General features: G+C 47.3%; 1 protein-coding gene across 4 annotated transcripts in view; it reads left to right on the top strand.

Moving 5' to 3' along the window:
* ILDR2 (immunoglobulin like domain containing receptor 2) overlaps positions 1 to 17,830 on the top strand; it is a 38,093-nt gene extending 20,263 nt beyond the window's left edge. For 2 of the 4 annotated variants that reach the window (XM_032678331.1, XM_032678328.1), the window contains exons 4-10: positions 1,723 to 1,779; positions 6,036 to 6,182; positions 6,927 to 7,103; positions 12,178 to 12,294; positions 13,654 to 13,864; positions 14,810 to 15,500; positions 16,328 to 17,830. In XM_032678331.1, the coding sequence (XP_032534222.1) occupies positions 1,723 to 1,779; positions 6,036 to 6,182; positions 6,927 to 7,103; positions 12,178 to 12,294; positions 13,654 to 13,864; positions 14,810 to 15,500; positions 16,328 to 16,363 (1,436 nt within the window). In that variant the 3' untranslated portion in view covers positions 16,364 to 17,830. The remainder of the gene's footprint in view (positions 1 to 1,722; positions 1,780 to 6,035; positions 6,183 to 6,926; positions 7,104 to 12,177; positions 12,295 to 13,653; positions 13,865 to 14,809; positions 15,501 to 16,327) is intronic. The other 2 variants (XM_032678330.1, XM_032678332.1) reach the window with 2 other exon arrangements.
* Positions 17,831 to 17,920: the final 90 nt, after the last annotated feature.

A 17,920-nucleotide genomic window follows, 5' to 3' on the forward strand; every position in this document is an offset into this window, starting at 1 on the left:
TATTTAGTGTGCATGTGGAGCATACTGTAAATCTAGGACACTGTCATACAAGGCATGCATTTGGTGCACGTGTCTGGAGCCCACCTGTGGCACCCAAGATTTAAGCCACACGTATGTTGTTTGCGTGTCCATATGTTTTGGGAGCAGAAGGCATACAGGAGCACGTTCCCACAACACACTAGTCATGAGTGGTTTGGACACTTGATCCCTGCAGAAAATGGGCTGCAAAGAACGTCATGAAGCTCTTTGTAAATGTAGATGAAAACGTTGCAGTGGACTGATGGCAAGAGCCCTCCCTCAAAGTGGTGAATGGGGAACAATTATGTGAAACATCACCGTGCTGTCTTTTGCTAAGAGTTCAGGACCACCTCATCATGATAGGAGTTACTGTGAGTACTAGTCAGCTTTGATGAGTTGCAACTGGCTGCAAAGCACTGCCTGCACTCAAGAGTATGTTCATTATGGCTCCAGCAGGCTTCCTTGTGGATTTTTGATCTCTACAGAGCCTCTGCTGAAGCACTGAGAAAAAAACGGACAGTGGGAATTTGATTGTAATGTGCTTCAAGGACAGACTAGAGGCCAAGGAACTTGGGATCCAGTTCATCAATCACTGTGTCCGAGTGCTGCTTAGTGCAGGACCTGCAGGGCCCGTGGGGAGGTTAAAGGTAGCTTTCTACCACTTTTGCATTGGCTTACCCTTAGCTGCACCTGTTATGTTACACCCACAGTGTGTGTCCCTCCTCAGAGTGCAGCTCTCCTGCCTTGTGCATGTCTTTAAAAATCGCAGCATGATCCTGGTGCCCTGTAGAAGAGTTCACAGCACAGCTGCACGGCCGTTCTGCCCATGCAGGTGTGTGTAAATGATAGCTGAACACTGGGCAGGATGTTTGCTGTGCGTTGGAAATATCCCAGGCATTCAGTGCCAAAACAAATAGGCACCAGGCTGCCTTTGGGCTTGGATTTTGTTTGTTTGTATTTGGCTTTAAATTTTGAAGTTGACTTGCCTTTGGTTTTTTTGTTTTTTTTTTTCCCCTTTTGCAAAATGACTCCACACAAATTTCCACACAAATCCTCCCCTGGCTGGTTTGCTTTGCTTGGGAGCTGGGCTTTATGACACAGCCTCACCAAGTTCCTTGTGCATCTCCAAATAATTAGCACATAGGCACAGTCATGCTTCAAGGCTCCTTTCGTGGAGCTGTCTGTGCACTTGCAGAGCCCCACACGGAGAGCACCACCCACGGGTTTTGGATGCATGTGTCTGATTTATCAATGGCCTTGGGCTAAAGATGTTTCACATCCACAGAAACTACATCAGTGCATTTCAAAAGTAAACAAAGTCCTTCTGTTTGAGTACCGTTGTGTATTTCCAGGAGCTTTTTGCATGCATAGAGCATATCTCCAGAAAGATGTTACCACGTAACCATGCTAAAGGGACTCCTTTTTCTTGTCATTTTGTGCCTAGATTGGAGAAGCTCTGTTCCAGATTCTTTCCCCCCCAGCTCTGCCGATAAAGATAAAATGCAAGGACACAGAAATGGCAGAAGTGCAGAGGCAGACACCAGGCATCGAGCAGGATGACATCTCTGGTTGATAGGAATTCACATAACACGAGAGTGCAAGTGGGCTGATGAGGAAGGGAACTGGAGGCTAAGGCAGGGGCTGGGGAGTGTGTTTTTCTTGCAGTAACCTCTCTCCTTGTTCTCCTCCTTCTGTCTTTTCTAGGCAGGACAGGGCTGCTTGCTGATCTCTTGCCCAGTTTTGCTGTGGAGATTATGCCAGGTATTCAGTCATTTCACCCTTCAATACCCATTCCTCTGTCACCTTGTCTGTTTATCCTCCTGCAGCATCTTTATGTGGTGTACATTTCACTCATATGTGTGTTTTCTCTGGGGATAAAGAGAGAAAAGCCTGTCACTTAGTGGGAAAGTGTGTTGGGTTCAGATCTGAGAGAGTTGATGCTGGGCCGTGCTGGGAGCCAGTACAGAGATGGTTGGTGTCATACCAGGATCAGTGTGAGAGCAGAAATACCAGTGCTGTTTTGGGGACGTTTTGTGTCAGGCTCTCTGCCCTCCCCCAGCACAAAGGTAACGCTGCTCCAGCCCACGAGACCTCGACAGCCCCGTGCAGTTCTACCCCTCAGCTGCTCCTGTGCAGTAACCTCAGCTCCCCAGACCCTGGCCTGTGGCACTGCCACAGCCATTGCCACAGTTGGTGGCACAGGAGGTGCTAGAAATAGAACACTGGCTAGCAGCCCATCAGTGGCACAGCCTCCCTTGTGCTGCATGGCCAGGGCACCATCTTGGTAACACCAGGTGGTTGGAGCAGACGTGAGAGCTCCGTGCCCGTGATGGATCCCTTGTTAGCCAAACTAGCGAGGGCCACCAGTTCTGGCACCGCTTGCAGAGGAAACGGAGACTGTGCAACAGATTGTCCTTGAAAGGGAAAAGCTGTGAGAACATTTAGCCCTTGAGTCATCTGATCATTCCCTGATGGTGCCCAAGGAGCATTTCTTTCACACGTTTGGGCAAAAATGCGACTTCACAGAAATGTGTGAAGCTATTTTCGAGCCTGTCCCAGAGATGCAAACGGAGAAGGCAGACACTCACCCACCTCCAGTGTAACCCAAACCTCCCTAGAATTTCTGCATGACAGAAGAGGGATTGGTCTTTTCGGCACAGACAGCAGTTGATTCTCTGTTGCCTAACACTTTTTCCGCCATTATTTACAATTTTATTGAATGGGTATAAAATTCTTGTGTGTTAGCCGGGTAGTTTTCTGATACCCCTACTGCACGGGTAAACAAGAAAGTGTAAGATGCAGGAGCAAAACACTTTTCAGCTGTTAGCATTGCCTGTTACCTGAACAAACAAAAACAGATACTTCTGCAAGCACAAACCAGTAATTTCCAGACAGCAAGGACACACAGCACTTCAGCTTGGTAGTCATTTGAATCCCAGCGTTGCACAGTTGTGTCAGGAAGTGTTTGAACCCCAGTTTTGTGCATACAGGAGGAGCCAGCAGGCTCTTCTGCTGTTTTCTTAACGTCATCAGAGAAGCAAAAGGTCTGTGGAGTAAAATTGCTCCTGACTCCTAGGTCCCCAGTGGTTGTGACACTGATTTCAAACATCCACTTCTGGTGCTGAGTATCTGGCACCGTGCAGGGTACACACTAACCTGACGCCCTTTTGTACTCTCAGGATGTCTTCAGGCAGACCACAGATACTCTTGCCATGGACTTGATGTGTCTGTTTTTTTTTCTTCTACCAGGCTTTTATCCTTTATGGAGTGGTTGTTCACTAACAGCTCTGGAGATCTGACATCTGAGCTTCATTGTGTAGCTGTGGCTGGCCACTTGTGTCATGCCACCTTCTATTTCGCCACCTTCTCTGTATCCACGATGGTTGTAGAGGACAAGATGAGAACACGACAAAAGAAGAAGCCACTGAGCTGTTGCCCTGCTCAGATTGGCATAGGTTAGGAAGTACAGGACTGGAAAGGATAGTCTGGCTTGCTGTCTTGCTTGCCAGCCATGTAATTTCATCCTTTCCATAAGCTTAGCCGGATAGTCTGGGTTTGGCCTTTCCCATTGGATCGCTTCTTTCAGCTTCTCTCTACATTCCTGATAGCCTGTTCATGCCCATTTATGTAAGACCTTTAACTATAATTCCTGCTTTTCCTCCTGCATTTGTCCTCCTAGCATATTTATGGGCAGCAGCCACGTCTGCCCTCAGCCTTCTTTTTAATGGACTAACACAGGGAACTGCAGCTCCCCTGCTACAAGGCAGGTTCCTTTCATCCCCTCAGATCCCTGCTTGGCATCAGCTCCAACTTGAATTCATCTTTTCTTCTACAAAGAGCTGTACTATACAACTTCAGATGAAGTTACATGGAGGGGAGACCTTGTGTGATGGCATTAATATTTCCTTAATGCGACTGGAAATTCCTCCCTTGTTGGGCATAGGATTGTGTCTGCCATTTTTTGTGGCTGTATTGCATAACTGGTGGCAGTTATCTTGTGATGGAGTAGTATACTGGATCATTTCTCTTGTTTTTCAGTTGTTTTCAGCTAGTGATGTCCTGTTCAGAACAGAAGTTGTTCTTAATCTTTGAACCTCTGAGCTTGAAAGTATTGCTGCATACCTTGAAATTCAGGATATTGCTGCATTTCACGTTTCTTATTGTAGGTCCAAGGACAACTGGCCCTTTCTGTAGCACGTCCCAGTCTTCATTTTTATTGACAGTGCATCCCTACTACTTCCTCTCAAGATATATTAACATATTCTTATATTCTGTGTCAAGGTAAATAATGAAAATATTAAGAAAAATAGCTGCAAGAACTGGCACTTGAGGAACCGTATCAGTAATCTCTCAGCTCCTGTTTTCCATTCATGAATGATTCTCTTCTGCCATTTCCTTACTCGTTAGCTGAATTATTCTCAGCATATAGTAAGTTCACTGAAAAAAAATAATTCCACAGAGACCAAAATTAACCGCAAAGTTAAATGAAATTCGTCTGTTTCAGCCAAAAAAGAAATAAAATATTCAAAAAAATAGAAAACATTTTACTTCACACTTCTGAAATGAAGTGTTTTGATTTGTAGATGCCAGATCTTTGACTGACATTTTTTAAAGGAAATTTTAAATTCTAGATTTAAAATGGCATTAAAAAAAGGGGAACTGTTTGTAAAAGAGTTAAGGAAAACTCCAGCTAAGCAAAGAATCATACTTTTGTTCAAACAGAATTCTGTGGATGGATCAAAAATGTCACCTTCTTATTTTTGTGTTTTATTAAGAACTAGAAAAAATTCTGTTTTGATTGGTCCAAGTGGAACATTTCTCCTTGACTTGTCAGCTTAGTGATGCAGGTGAGGGGTGCACTGTTTTTCCAGTGTGATTCTGTGTGCACATTGCAATCCTTGTATCAATACTTCTTCATCTTGGATAGTGATGTACCAGGAGATCCCTTAGAGAGCTCTGGACGTCTTTTGGAAACAGTGGTCTGCTGCTTTTTTTGTCTGGGGTGGGGATAAACCCTACCGCACTGCAAAGCAGCCCCACCACGTCTTTATTTGGTTTTTAACCATTTCTCCAAGGTGGTTGAATAACACCTGGAGTCTTTCCCCACCAGTGATCTGGCTTCTGGATAGGTCCGTGTATCTCTCTGACTTAAAACCAACTCTAGGCTTCTTGTATGTTCAGAGTCTTGAAATTTCTCAGCCCAGATGTGTTCACTGATCATTCCCTTAGTCTGTGGAATTCCCACGTGGCCCTGTGCAAAGTGCAGAGTGTTCAGATGCAGAGCTGGGAGCTGCCCTGGCACAGGCTGGGTTCCCCTTCCAACCCCATCCTGGTTTTTGTGGACCAGCTCTTCTGTGCTTTCATTTGTAGGGTGTTTTTCAGCTGCTCCCTTTTGGGGCTTGGCTCAGACATCATCTGAGGCTTCAGTGGGGGGGGGGAAGTGGTTGTTGTGTTTCCTGGCTGGCTGCAGCGCCTGAATAGGATGTTCGCTGGGCACATTCAAAAGAATAATTGCATGCGTGGGCCTTGCTGCAAAGGGGCAGGCCTGGCTCGTTTACTGGGCTATTTATAGCGTGCTTTTCACCATCTAGTTTGTCCCATTAAAACCAGAATGTGGGTAGGGAACAAACACATAAGCAGGGCATGAACATGGCCGAGAAGAATGAGTCTTTGATGAGATCCAAATGCTAATGGAGCACGTCCTGTGGCATTCTGATGGGTCTGCTGAGGGGTGAGGGGTTTCTGGGCTGGGGGTTTCTGCCTTTGTGCTGCTTGTTTCTCAGCCAGCCAGAGGTGCTGCCAGAAGGGACCACATTTCTGTAGCTCCATTTCTCACTGTCATGTGCCATTTGGACACAGAGGAGGACCTAGTCCTGGACCCACAGGGAGCCAGTCCACTTCTGTTGTTCACCTGTCTGTTTTGTCCCCGTGCTCTCCGTTGGGAGGATGTTGCTGACGTCCCTTCCACAGCAGTGTGCAATCCTGTAAGTATCTTCTTTTCTCCCTTTGTTTTCCAGAGTGGGTCTTTGTGGGCCTGGTGATCCTGGGGGCGTTCCTGTTCTTCCTCCTGGTGGGGATCTGCTGGTGCCAGTGCTGCCCACACAGCTGCTGCTGTTACGTCCGCTGCCCCTGCTGTCCTGAGTCCTGCTGCTGTCCCCGGGCACGTGAGTGACCCTGCCCAAGCCTGGTGCAAATCTTCTGCTGTACTGCTTCAGCTCCCTGGCAGAACAGGAGGAGAATCTGCTAATAATGCTTCCCTTGCCCTGAGCACTTTGCTTGGCTAAAGAACCCGTTCTTAGGGAGTGAAGCATCTGACCTATTACTCAATGGTTGAGCGCTCAAAGTTAATTACAAATGTAATTCCCCGAGCCCTCCCTGCCTTGGCAGCTGTGCCTGCTTCTCCAAAGTGTCATGCTCCCATTCCAAAGTTGTTGTTGTGTCAGTGAATGTTGTGGGTCAGAGCTAAGAGCATCCTGGGAGGCTTCCTCCTGGCAATGCAAAGCAGCTGCCCTCTACAACAGTGCAAAATCCTTGCAACCCAGCAAGGTTCCTGATCAGGCTCAGTCAGATCTGTCAAGTTTCATGAGCCTCATCCCTGCTGCTTGGGTCATCAGCTGTTTTTAAAGCTGAACTGCCACTAAATCGTGGCAGTGGTAGTGGTGGCTGTAACACTCTTGAGTGTCTTTCTGGGCATCTTGCAGTGCTCGTCCAACCTGCTGTGTGACTTCTTTAAACTCCCCTCAGTGCCCTTTGAGGCTCAGAGAAATTCAGGTTGGTTCTTATAAAATTCATTTGTCTGGTTGTCTCCTGCTGTGTTGTCACCTGTGATGTGTGCAAGTTTCGGCCACGTGCTGTGAGGGTCTGTGGGGGCTGCTGTGACGCTGACTCTTGTTCTTTTTCTTTTTCAGTGTATGTAGCAGGCAAAGCAGCAAAAGCTGGGTACCCTCCTCCAGTCTCTGCCATGCCAGGTCCATACTACATCCCCAGCGTTCCTGTAGCTGGTGTCCCATCTCCTGCTGTGCTGATGGATAAGTCGCACCCCCCTCCCTTAGCCCCAAGTGACGCCAGTGGAGGAAGCCAGAATGGTAATTTGCAGTGCCAGGCACAGCATTCAGTCCCCTTTACTGGGAGCAGGAGCTGGGAAAAGGAAGAATGATTGTCACTGGTCGAGTGGTGTGAACGGAAGAAACAGAGAAACTGCGTTTTAATCTTGTGTCTGACAATGACATTTGTGTCCCTCAGGGCCACACAGTCCAACTTTTCTAGTGCCATCAGCACAGTGTCAGTTTGTGGATCCCCAGTTACATCAGCAGGGAATGGGAGGCCAAGTTCCTGTACAGGACCCCTCTCGTTACTGCTGCTGCTATTTACTTGCAGAGGGCAAAAGGGTGATTTCAGGGGAACAGAGGCAGTGGCCATTTTCCCCTTAGAGCTGATGCCTTGCAAGCTGCTTTCTCTTTGTAAACTCTTCTTCCTACCCTCTGTAGGGCACTGCTTGGTAGCAGTTTTTGCTGCAGCGTGTTTTACTGTTCCCATGGCCTTTTGGGCAAAGGAACCTACTCCCTTGGTGTTTCTGCCCAAGAGCATTTGGGGCTGGACCCCGTCCTTTGCCTGACAGAAGTCAGTAGGGCACTTTTTTCTTCAGCCTTTGCATTTGTGCAGTGTAAGAGATGAAAGGCTTCTAACTAGAAAGGAGTTGTGGATCAGTGTCAGACACAGACTGTCACTATGATGACTCTGTCTCATTGAGGGTCACTTCTGCTGCCATTAAGGAAAAAGAGGGCAGCTGTTTAGCCACACACATTTCAGGATCAGAGCGGTGGTCTAAAGTCAAACAAGCTGCTGCAGAAATGGGTTTTACCCGTGTAGAGTCGCCACTGATCCAGCTACATGTCTGATTTCAAAGCACCACGCTAATTATCAATTGTCGAATTTGCTCGTGACAGTGTGTTGATAAAACACATGTGAAAAGACAAGATTAAGTAGCATAATCAATTAATTAAGTTTTTGGAACAACTCTACACGTCCTTCTGCTGCCCCAGTCAGTATATTAACCTTTCTAGAATTACGAAAAGTATTTTCCTTCAACAATCATACTTTATTTTGCCACTGAAATCAAAACAGCTCTGGAATGGAGCACTTTAAAATAGGAAATAAATCAATCATTGATCCAAAGCAGAATGTATCTGATTCAAAAACCTTTGTCAGAAAATGATGAATGACACCCTGGTGCTTAATTTTTTTTCTCCTGTGAAAAATGTCACTGCGTGTAGAGCGTGGTGGTGGCTGTGGGAACTCGAGGGATTTTTTAAGAATCAGATCACAGCCCCAGTCTTGTCTCTGCTAACAGAGCACAAGTGCAGAATGAAAAACTGTGGATATGTTTGGTAACCAAACAGAATGGCTCTTAAATTTGCATGATCATTAGACAGAAGGATGCTTTTATTATATAATCCAAATCAGGTGTCTGGACTCAATCCCTCACCTCAGGACTTGACGTGAAATACTATGTATTGCAAATAAAAACATTATCACAGAATTTTAACCTTTGTGGCAAGACAACAGAGGTTCTTAATTTCTTTTTTTTATGATTATTATTTTAATTAATTTATTTTGAAAGAATGTGGACAAACCCTTAGTCTTGATCATGCACCTGTTGTTCCTTGAACTGTGGAGCTAAGGAAGGGTTATAGCATGTATCCTGTTCCTTGTCCCTTAAGTTCCTTCACAAAGCCAGAATATCCCTTAATGACAGGCTGTGGAAGAGAAAACATTATGTGGCTTTTCCGTGCTACTTATTTGCTGGTTGGCCAGACAGCAAGCTAAACAAAACAGGTAATGGTTGAGTTTATAGTAAGGGCCTTTTCTCAGAAGGAGCAATAATCATGATCTCTATGTCCTCCACACAGCCAGTGTAGGTCTGATGTGAAACCTTTTATCTTTGAGAGTTCAACCTTTCTGTCAAGTCCATTTAGAAAAACAGGATCAGAAGTGCTGGGGGACAGAGGCTGGAGCCTAAAAAGGCTAAAAACTACAGCCTTTTCCCTAGACAGATTCTGTGCTTAAAAATGACCCCTGTGAGGGGATCTAGTGAGCAAACTCAGGCATGAGGATATTTAGAAAATTTGTCCAGGGTTACATAAAAGCCATATGACAAAGCTCTGATTAACCCTAGGAATTCCATCCTAAACTTAGGGATGAATAAGGGGAAAAAAATCCCAAAACTTTTAGCTCTCTTATTTAGAAGTGCTGGCAACACATAATTTAGAATTCATGCTCTATTTTAAATCCAGTGGTTACCTGGAGATTCTTGCATATATCCCTTAAACCCTGCACACAGGGAAGCTCTTGATCCTAGAACTGCAGACCTTTAACATTTAAAGTGTTTAAGGATGAGGCATCATTTATTTCCTAACCATACTTGACTGAAAAAAATAGTAGTGCTGTCCTTTCTGGGGAGGGAAACAGCTTACAGTTTTGGCTGACTTGGTTCCACCCACAGAAGAATAAAAATAATGTCTAGTTAAACACAATTTAAACATAAGAAATCTGTGAACTATTCAGGAGAAAGAAATATGGTCTAACAGGGAAGAATGTTGTCTTCTCTTTGACTTCAGTGAATGGTTCTGGACATGTGGTCAACATCTCTGCATCTTTATTTCCTTATAATTAAGATGGGCCTAAAATTATTCAGACCTGATTAAAGGATTATGGCAATTACAGATGAAGAAGGGTTTGAGGAGGAAGCAGTAATATCTTTGGTTCTCAGATGAAGGGATAGTGAAGAGATTTAATAAGTTGAACATTATTAATATCATTATGAGAAGTTTTTAATAAATAAACGTAGAGACAAAAAATGCTTCGTCGGTAATGGAAAATACTTTTTACGAGCAGTTCACAGTCATCTTTGCAGATTTAAATCCAAAATTAATTTCTAGATGCTTGCAGAATTAACCAAGAAGTTCATTTGCCTTTTGATACACAGCTGCAGTAGCAAGTCAAGCATGAAGCCTAGCTAATTCTCCATCAGTTCCAGGAGCTATAGATGTTGCCCAAACAGATATTTGGCGCAGCTTCAGTGAGTGGTGGCTCCGGGGAGACAGCCTGGAAGCTGCCTGTTCAAGTTCCCCAAAGGTTATTAGTGGGTCAGAGTCATTTCCAGCTGATGGTTGTTTGCTGGCCTGTGTGTAAATGAGGTGGCAGCTTAGCTGAGCTCCTGGTAGAGACATTAGAAGAAAGAATAGTGAGAGGCCTCTTTCCTGGCAGGGTATCAAGCAGAGGCCAACCGTGATGGGGAGGTGCAGAATTGGCCTTGCTGCTCGTGCAGTGCAGCAGGAGCCATCTCTTCTGAGGCTACTCAGTCCAGCCCCTCTTTACAGTAGAAATCTCACTTGAGGAGATGTGCTGTGCTGCTCATTTTGGAAGGCAGAGACAGGGTTCTGCACATCCACTGTGTGCATTTTGCACACACTCATGGGGGTAATAAAGCACGGCAGAACTCCAGACTGCAGTCAGCTAAGCTATCTGGAGCCACGTTAAAAGAAGGACCCTGATAGACCCATACTGTGTTTTTACATCTAATACCTTTCCCAAATGCAGACACACAAGGTAATATTTCAAGATGTAGTCACTTAACTTACATGTGCGCAGTGAAAACCCACAGTAAAGCACTTTGCTCCTGAAGCAACTTGTGGGATTGTGACAGGGATTGTTCTACCCATTTCTGTGGCACAGCCATTCCTGAAGCAGAGCATGGTAATTTGATAGTGCACAGACACAGGCACAGCTGTGTAGGACAGAAGGTGCCTAAGAATACCTCTGCCAAGTCCTTGCTCAGCCCACACAGTGCCTAGTATGCAACGTACTACCAAACCCATATGTTAGTGGCTTCATATATTGCAGTGAGGGATAAAACAGAAGGAACAGGTTGGCTCAAAACCACTCTCCAAGTGTTTAAATTGTTCCACAAGAGGAACACTCATGCACCACTGCAGTATTCACACAAGGGAACATATTAGCCCCATGCAAGGCAGACAGGTTCCATTCTGCAGTGCTAAGTGAATTGTCCTTATCACAGTTCTGTAGTGAGGCTGAATTTGAGGGTTGTAGTCCTCTTTTGTACCTAGACCTGAGTTTGTGTTGGGCCTGAAATAGTCCCAGGCTGAGACCTTTCTTAAATCATCTGCTATAAAAGCCTTATTTTCTTCAAAGCCCTGACAGGTGGAGTTCTCTGCTTGCTGACTTGGGGTAGTCAGGCTGTTCATAGCTGTTGTTAGCAGGAAAGGTATGCATGGACCCAGCCTCCCAGAGTTAGAGCTGCTGTGGCTCCAGATGTGTAGGGGCTTCTTTTCTGCACACAGGAGTGTGAAAAACCCCCAAAAAAGCTGTCCAGACTTCTCCTGTAAATGGAGTAATCCCAGGAGTCAAGCTCTTAAAGTATGTGTAAGACGTACCTTTTCTGTAGAGTGAAGCACGTAAAGAATGCCAGAGCAGGCAGTTTCACAGCTACCAGTGGCCTCATCATGGGATTGGGTATAAATCTTAAAACAGTGTGATGTGCTTTGTGGGATTTGGTGTTCCCTTCTGTATTCTCTGGAGCTTCTGCTGCCACAGGCCCTTCAACCTGTGTCAGCAGAATTCACGGTGCCGGGAGGGTGGGGTGGTCCTGCAGAGTGACAGCTCCCAAATGCTCAGCCACCTGCTGCTCCTGCAGACTGGGAGCTTACAGCCCCCGCTGCATAGAGGAAGCCTGGTCTTCCAGGGCTGCTTCTCCCCTACCATGACGAATCCTTTCTGGTGGTGCTGAGGAAGGAGAAAGGAGTTCTGCTTTTCTCCCCGCAGTCGTCTGTGGGAGTTGGAATCGCTCTGTGGCAGTGACACCACTTGATGCATTTGGCTGTACAAATTGGGCATTTCCAAAGCCGTTTTTGCTGTTAACTGCAAACTTTCAGAATGATGCAACTGCTACAACTTCGCATCCCACATTTTAGACGAATTTCCTCTGAAGCAGCGACTGACTCAGTCTGTTTTGACGCAGCCTACCTGCCTGCAGACACGAGCTCGATTACAGAAGCAATGTTGCTGGAATGTCTTGTTCTTAAATTGTTTCAAAATCTTAAACGTGTGTTTCCCTCCTGTGCTTTTTTTCTTTCTCCCTAGCGGTGCGCAAAGGGTACAGGATCCAGGCTGACAAGGACAGGGACTCCATGAAGGTGCTGTACTATGTCGAGAAAGAACTGGCTCAATTTGACCCAGCCAGGAGGATGCGAGAACGATGTAAGAAAAAAGCATGGTTTCATTTTTTTTTCCTTCCCACTGACTGGAAAAAGACTGCAAATTCATAGTTCAAAGTTGACTGGCTTTGCCTCAGGGTCAGCCTTTAAGATATGATGTCCAGGATACAGTAAATGGGGCAGATAAAGCCTAGATTTTAGATATCTACAGGTACGTTCTGATTTTGAAGATCTGGTGCTTACCTAATCATTCTTAATTAGAGCAGACAAAGTGAGGGATACTGAAAAGCTCATGAAAATTGTGCACTCAGGTAATTAAACTTTTGGATCATCAGCACCTTATGATACTTACACCTTCTACAGCCTGTGGTGTGATAATAGCTGGGATATTGTTTTCACAATTTCTATACGTCTTACAGTGTAAATTACAGTCTGTAAATTCCCAGCATGGCAAAATAGGAGAGGGATGGTTTTACTGAAAACAGGTTTTGTGGGCTGCAGTGACCAGAGTGTGGTTTGAAGGATGCAGAAGGTTTGTTTGGAGTGGCTGCTGCAGAAGGAGCAGGGACTACAAGAAACATTCAAGAAGTCAGATTTTGTGACACTGAGCTAACCCATGTTAGGCACTGGTAGAGACTCATTTAAAACAGACATGTGGGATGCTGCAAATCAATGAAGGTAAGGGAATGGGAATGACACTACATCAAAGCTCTTGTACAGATTAGGCATAACGAACAAATTATATATTCTTCTTAAACAGTCATTGCTGAGCACACTGTCTTCTCCACCCACAAACTTTACTATAAAAAGACCTCTGCAGATTGGTATGTCAGGCCTCCAGATGTCAATGTGCTTGATGGGGTAGAGACTGACAGTGATTCAGACAGACACTTACTTTTCTCTTAATCTTTTTTTGTGGGTGTTGCTTTTGTTTTAGATGGGCAAGTCAGGGCAAATCCAGAGCCAGCTTGTCTCTCACCAGGAAGGGGGGAGGTGGCACAACTGCTGTGCTGTGATGATGTCCCACCACGCTCAGTGCCCACCTCCCAAGGCAGGGAGCTCACATGTGTTACTGAAGCAGGGCTGAGGGGAATTTCTGGAGCACAGGAACCTCATGCCATTTGCGATACCCTTGGAATATCCCACCTGGCTGCCACCGACAAGGTCAGAAGACCTTTAGGTCTAACAGCAGCTCTTGTGTCCAGACAGAGCTCCAGCAGTGCTGGGTGGGATTGTTCAAGGGTGTGAAGGCCTCTCATTCCATTTTGATTGTTTTCTAACAGAGGGCAGCTCAGCTTTTCTGCTGAGAAAGCCGCAGCTGGGGGGCATCACAGCCTTGTCCTCCCCTCCCCTCTCACACATGCCATCAGGTGATGATGCCCATCTCATTTCTTTTCTGCAGATAACAACACCGTGTCTGAGCTCAGCTCTCTGCACGAGGAGGACCTGAACTTCCGCCAGCCCTACCGGCAGTCGCGGAGGAAACCCCTGCCTCCCGCGGGGGACATGGACGGGGACGCGGAATACTGGGCGGGAGTCATCGGCGGGGGCAGCACGTCCAGGTCTCAGGCTGTCTCTGATTACAGAGATGAGAGGGACAGTTACTGGCACAGGTGAGGAATCACCATGTTGGGAGGCAGCTAATATCTGGCAAAGTGGTAAAGAGAGGAGAAGGGACAGATGGGGACTGACTGGTAGCTCTTCTCCGTTCCCTGCTGCTCTGGTTCTGCTTAGCGGGAGAGAGGGGTGAGACAGAAATAGGAAATCTGGACGTGTCGTTAGATGAGGTCAGAATGAATCTGATTCCCACACGCCTGCTGAAGCCTACCCAGCTGGGTAAGGGTAGGTACCAGTCCCATTCCCAGTGGAATATAAAAGTGAGATTAACAGGGAACCAAGCCACCCTTCCCAAAGTGGGAAGGTGCAGTTACAAATCTCCCTCCCGATATTTGCACCTGATACCTCCAGCACTTCCCAGTGCTGGTTCGCTTTATTCGGAGTCGCACCCTGGTGCTTTGGTGCAGCAAGACCTGTTCTCCAGGCCTAAAGGACTGGCACTCTGGTACCTGGAAGAGACAGAGCACATCCTTCCTGCACATACCAACAGCCCAGTCTCCCAAAAGCAATAGCAGGGATTTCCTTCCTTCAGTACTGTGCTATCTTGCCAGTTCACTGCTTTAAAATTGCCCTACTGTGAGCTTCTGTAGCTGGGTCCTTGGGTTTTCCCAACAGGACATAAACCTACAAGCTCTGGGGCCAAGAAGGAGCAAGTCCAGCCCTGCACACTGGAGGTCAAGGGAGGTGCACTCTGGGGTTAATCTCGGGTAACCTTAGATATGCAGAGCCTGAGCCGTCTGCACCGAGTTGCCTTTACAGTCAGCAGAGAGAACCCGGGTCTCAAGGATGTGACACATCTCTTCCTACGGAAGATGATGGAAACAGTCCAGATGATTCATGCTCCCAGGAGTGCCTGTTTCCCTCCATTGTCTGTGCAGGCAGCCCGAAGGGACGAGCGCAGCCTGATCCTGCCCTCTAACTCTACCTCTTCCCTCCTCCAGCCAGCAGAGATCCAAGTCTGAGATGCTGTCCCGTAAGAGCTTCTCCGTGGGAGTGCCGGCTGTGTCCATGGACGAGCTGGCAGCCTTTGCAGAGTCCTACAGCCAGCGGCCCCGGCGGGCGGACAGCCAGGAGACGCGGCGCTTCGAGCGGTCGGAGTCGCACGGCGGCCGCAGCGGGGGGCTGCCCCACCAGGACAGCTCCATGGAGGAGTACTACTCCAAGCGCAGCAGAGGGAATCGGGAGCCGCTGACGGACTCGGATCGGGGCTGGTCGTACACCCCGCCCCGGAGACGGGCCCACGAGGAGAAGCACCTTCCCAGGCTGGTGAGCCGGACGCCCGGAGGGAGCCAGAAATACGACCACTCCTACCTCAGCAGCGTCTTGGAGAGGAAATCCCGGAGCTACGACGAGAGCGGTGACCATTGCGCCACCCCCTCGAAGCTGAGCTCGCAGCCCAGCCAGAGAGGAGGGGGGACGTACTATGCCTGGTCACCACCCTCCACCTACAAAGCCGAGAAGTCGCAGCAGCAGCCGCAGCAGCCGCCGTCGTCTCAAGAGGAGGATGAGGAGGAGGACAGCCTGCCCCCCTACAGCGAGAGGGAGCTGAGCCGGGGCCCCTCGTACAGGGCCAGGGAACAGGCCTACCTCAATGCCTCTGACAAGAAGAGGAAAAAGGACCCCAAGAAAACAGTGAGGCCATGTCTGGTGGTCCTGGTCCAAATAGGCTGAGCGGAGAGTCACCAGGCAGGGGTTACTAACCAGGGTTAACGGGCAAGGGGGTTTTCCAGGAGGGTAGAGCTTGGGGTCTGGGTGTGACTGCCCGTGGGAAGGGGGAGGTCACTGTGGGTGTAGGAGGCAAGAATGGGAAATAGCTCCTACGTGGAAGTTCATAATGGAGGGGAAAGCCAGATGTGCCTGGGACTAGGGAGGTAAGGGATGTCTTTGGCATCTGTAGCCTGGTGATCCAAGATGGTGGGAGTTTATCTGGAGTTTAGAAGGATCACGACAGGGAAGTAACCTGGGGCTTACAGAAATTACAGGGCTTTGGCACTGATCCTTGTTAAGGAAGCGTTGAGAGGCTCTTGTTCTTCAGACCGGGACAGGGCTGGTAGCAAGGTATGGTGTAAGAGACAGCTTTCTGAAAGGGGTGACTGTTGACCCACTCCTCTGGGCTTGTGTAGGGCCTTCTATGCCAAAGGCATTCCTCACCCAGGTTACCAGCAAATGCAAAACATCCTGCCACAGTCCCAGCTAGTGAGGACTGATGAGTTCATGGCTGGTGGGGATGGGGATCTGGCTGAAGTCTGCTCCATGAGGGAGACCTTGTCGCTAGAGTAGCTTGGCTGTTAGGCCTGAGTTTAAGTGGCATGTGTGAGAGAGGAATGGGTTGTGAGTGGACAAAGCTGTTGCTGTTTTGTTGTGTCTCTGTCAAAGCTTTGTCTGTCTATTTGTTCTATGGGTGCTTTCCTGTTGACTTCAATCTTCCGTTGACTTCAGTCTTCTCCCTCTCTTCACAGAATGATTTCCCAACGAGGATGTCCCTTGTGGTTTGAAGTTGTGGACATCTCATGTTGGTGGGCTGGATATCACGAGGTGACTGCAGTGGAGAAGATACAGAGCAACAAGCAAGACTCTGTGACCCTTTGCAGCCATCACCTGTGGACTGTTTCAATTGTTTGTTTCATCAGGGGAGCAGAGCCTTTTGTAAGAGACAGACGCCCATGAACAGCACTCGGTCTCAGAGGCTCTGGGAATCTGCCAGGAAAATGAGGCCAGGGCTCTCTTTGGCACCCTGTTTCCCAGTGCCCTCCATTCTGCACTGGAAGGCAGCCACGTCCCTACTGTCCCTGCAGCCCTCCCTGCAGCCCTGAACTACAAGCGGGGATGGCTTTGTGCCTCCTGCCCTGTCTCATGTGCAAAGGGAGGCCTGTGCATACCTCTTGCTGTCTGCCTCCTCAGTTCTCTGGATCAAAATTGTCATCCATACTTTAGAGCCATCTGTGTCATCCCCATACTGGGACGAGGCCTTGTTCTTACAGCTGCAGACTGCCTCCAGCTGACCAGGCTCTAAATGGGAAAGAAAACTCACATTCCTTTCAGACACTCTAAGAAAATATGTTAACTTTGATAAGGGCTGAATGGAGAAAGACAATTATGAGCTGGTTTGTTCAATATTTAGTTCTGTTCATTGTGTGATGAGAGTTTCAGGTGAGATTGATGTATTGTTTTGAAAGTGGGTCAAAGTAGCTTTTATTGTGATGAGAGCATGATGTGTTTTCCCCCTGTCCGCAACTGTGTTTTGTTTTGATGCAGCTGCATTTCCTTGCAGCTGAGCTATGACCCTGTAGAGCTTCAAGCTAGAGTACCTACTCCACTGTACCATAAGCAGTGCTCTAGCCTTGCTGGTGCTCTGCTTCCAGCACACCAGACATCCCTGCAGAGTGAGTGGCCTTTTTGTTTTAAAGGAGCAAAAAGGGGACAGTCTCAGTGAGAAGGCAGCTGCAGACCTTCAGTCCTTGCTACTGGTATCTCTCCATTCTGGGAATTGTTTCCAGACACTGAAGAGAGCAGTAACAGCAGTGGAAAAAGAATTAAGCTCTGTGGATGGACACAAGCTTTGAAAGTCACCCTTTTCACTTACAACCAATTCAGTCACCTTGACTGGGACGGGATTTTAGTGGCTGTTGTCTCAGGAATAGCTGAATTTTGAAGGAGTGCTTCACACCATTTGGAAGCCTGACATCCTTTTTTTCATAGGGTATTATGCAGTCATTTATTTAGCTGCCAAAATCATCACGTGAAGGAAGATGATGGGATCATTTCAAGGGCCAGTATCTTGCCCCTTATTATGCCTAGAAACAACTTAGTGCCCTGTTGTGTTATGGACATTGTCAGCTTCTGAAATTACACCTTTATTGTTACTCTGGGAATTTGGGAACCTGTCTGGCCTCAGGTGCTGATACTGGTAGTATTGTTTTGAACACAAGGTGTATTAAATCACTGCAGTTCTCCATAAAAAATGATAGATTAATTTCTGTATTACTCCTTTGCCAGGTCAGTTCACCCACCAGGAATGGTCAGGGGAGAGGAAGAATAATCTCCATAGGTCT

Source organism: Chiroxiphia lanceolata, chromosome 2, assembly GCF_009829145.1.
Source record: "Chiroxiphia lanceolata isolate bChiLan1 chromosome 2, bChiLan1.pri, whole genome shotgun sequence".
NCBI lineage: Eukaryota > Metazoa > Chordata > Aves > Passeriformes > Pipridae > Chiroxiphia > Chiroxiphia lanceolata.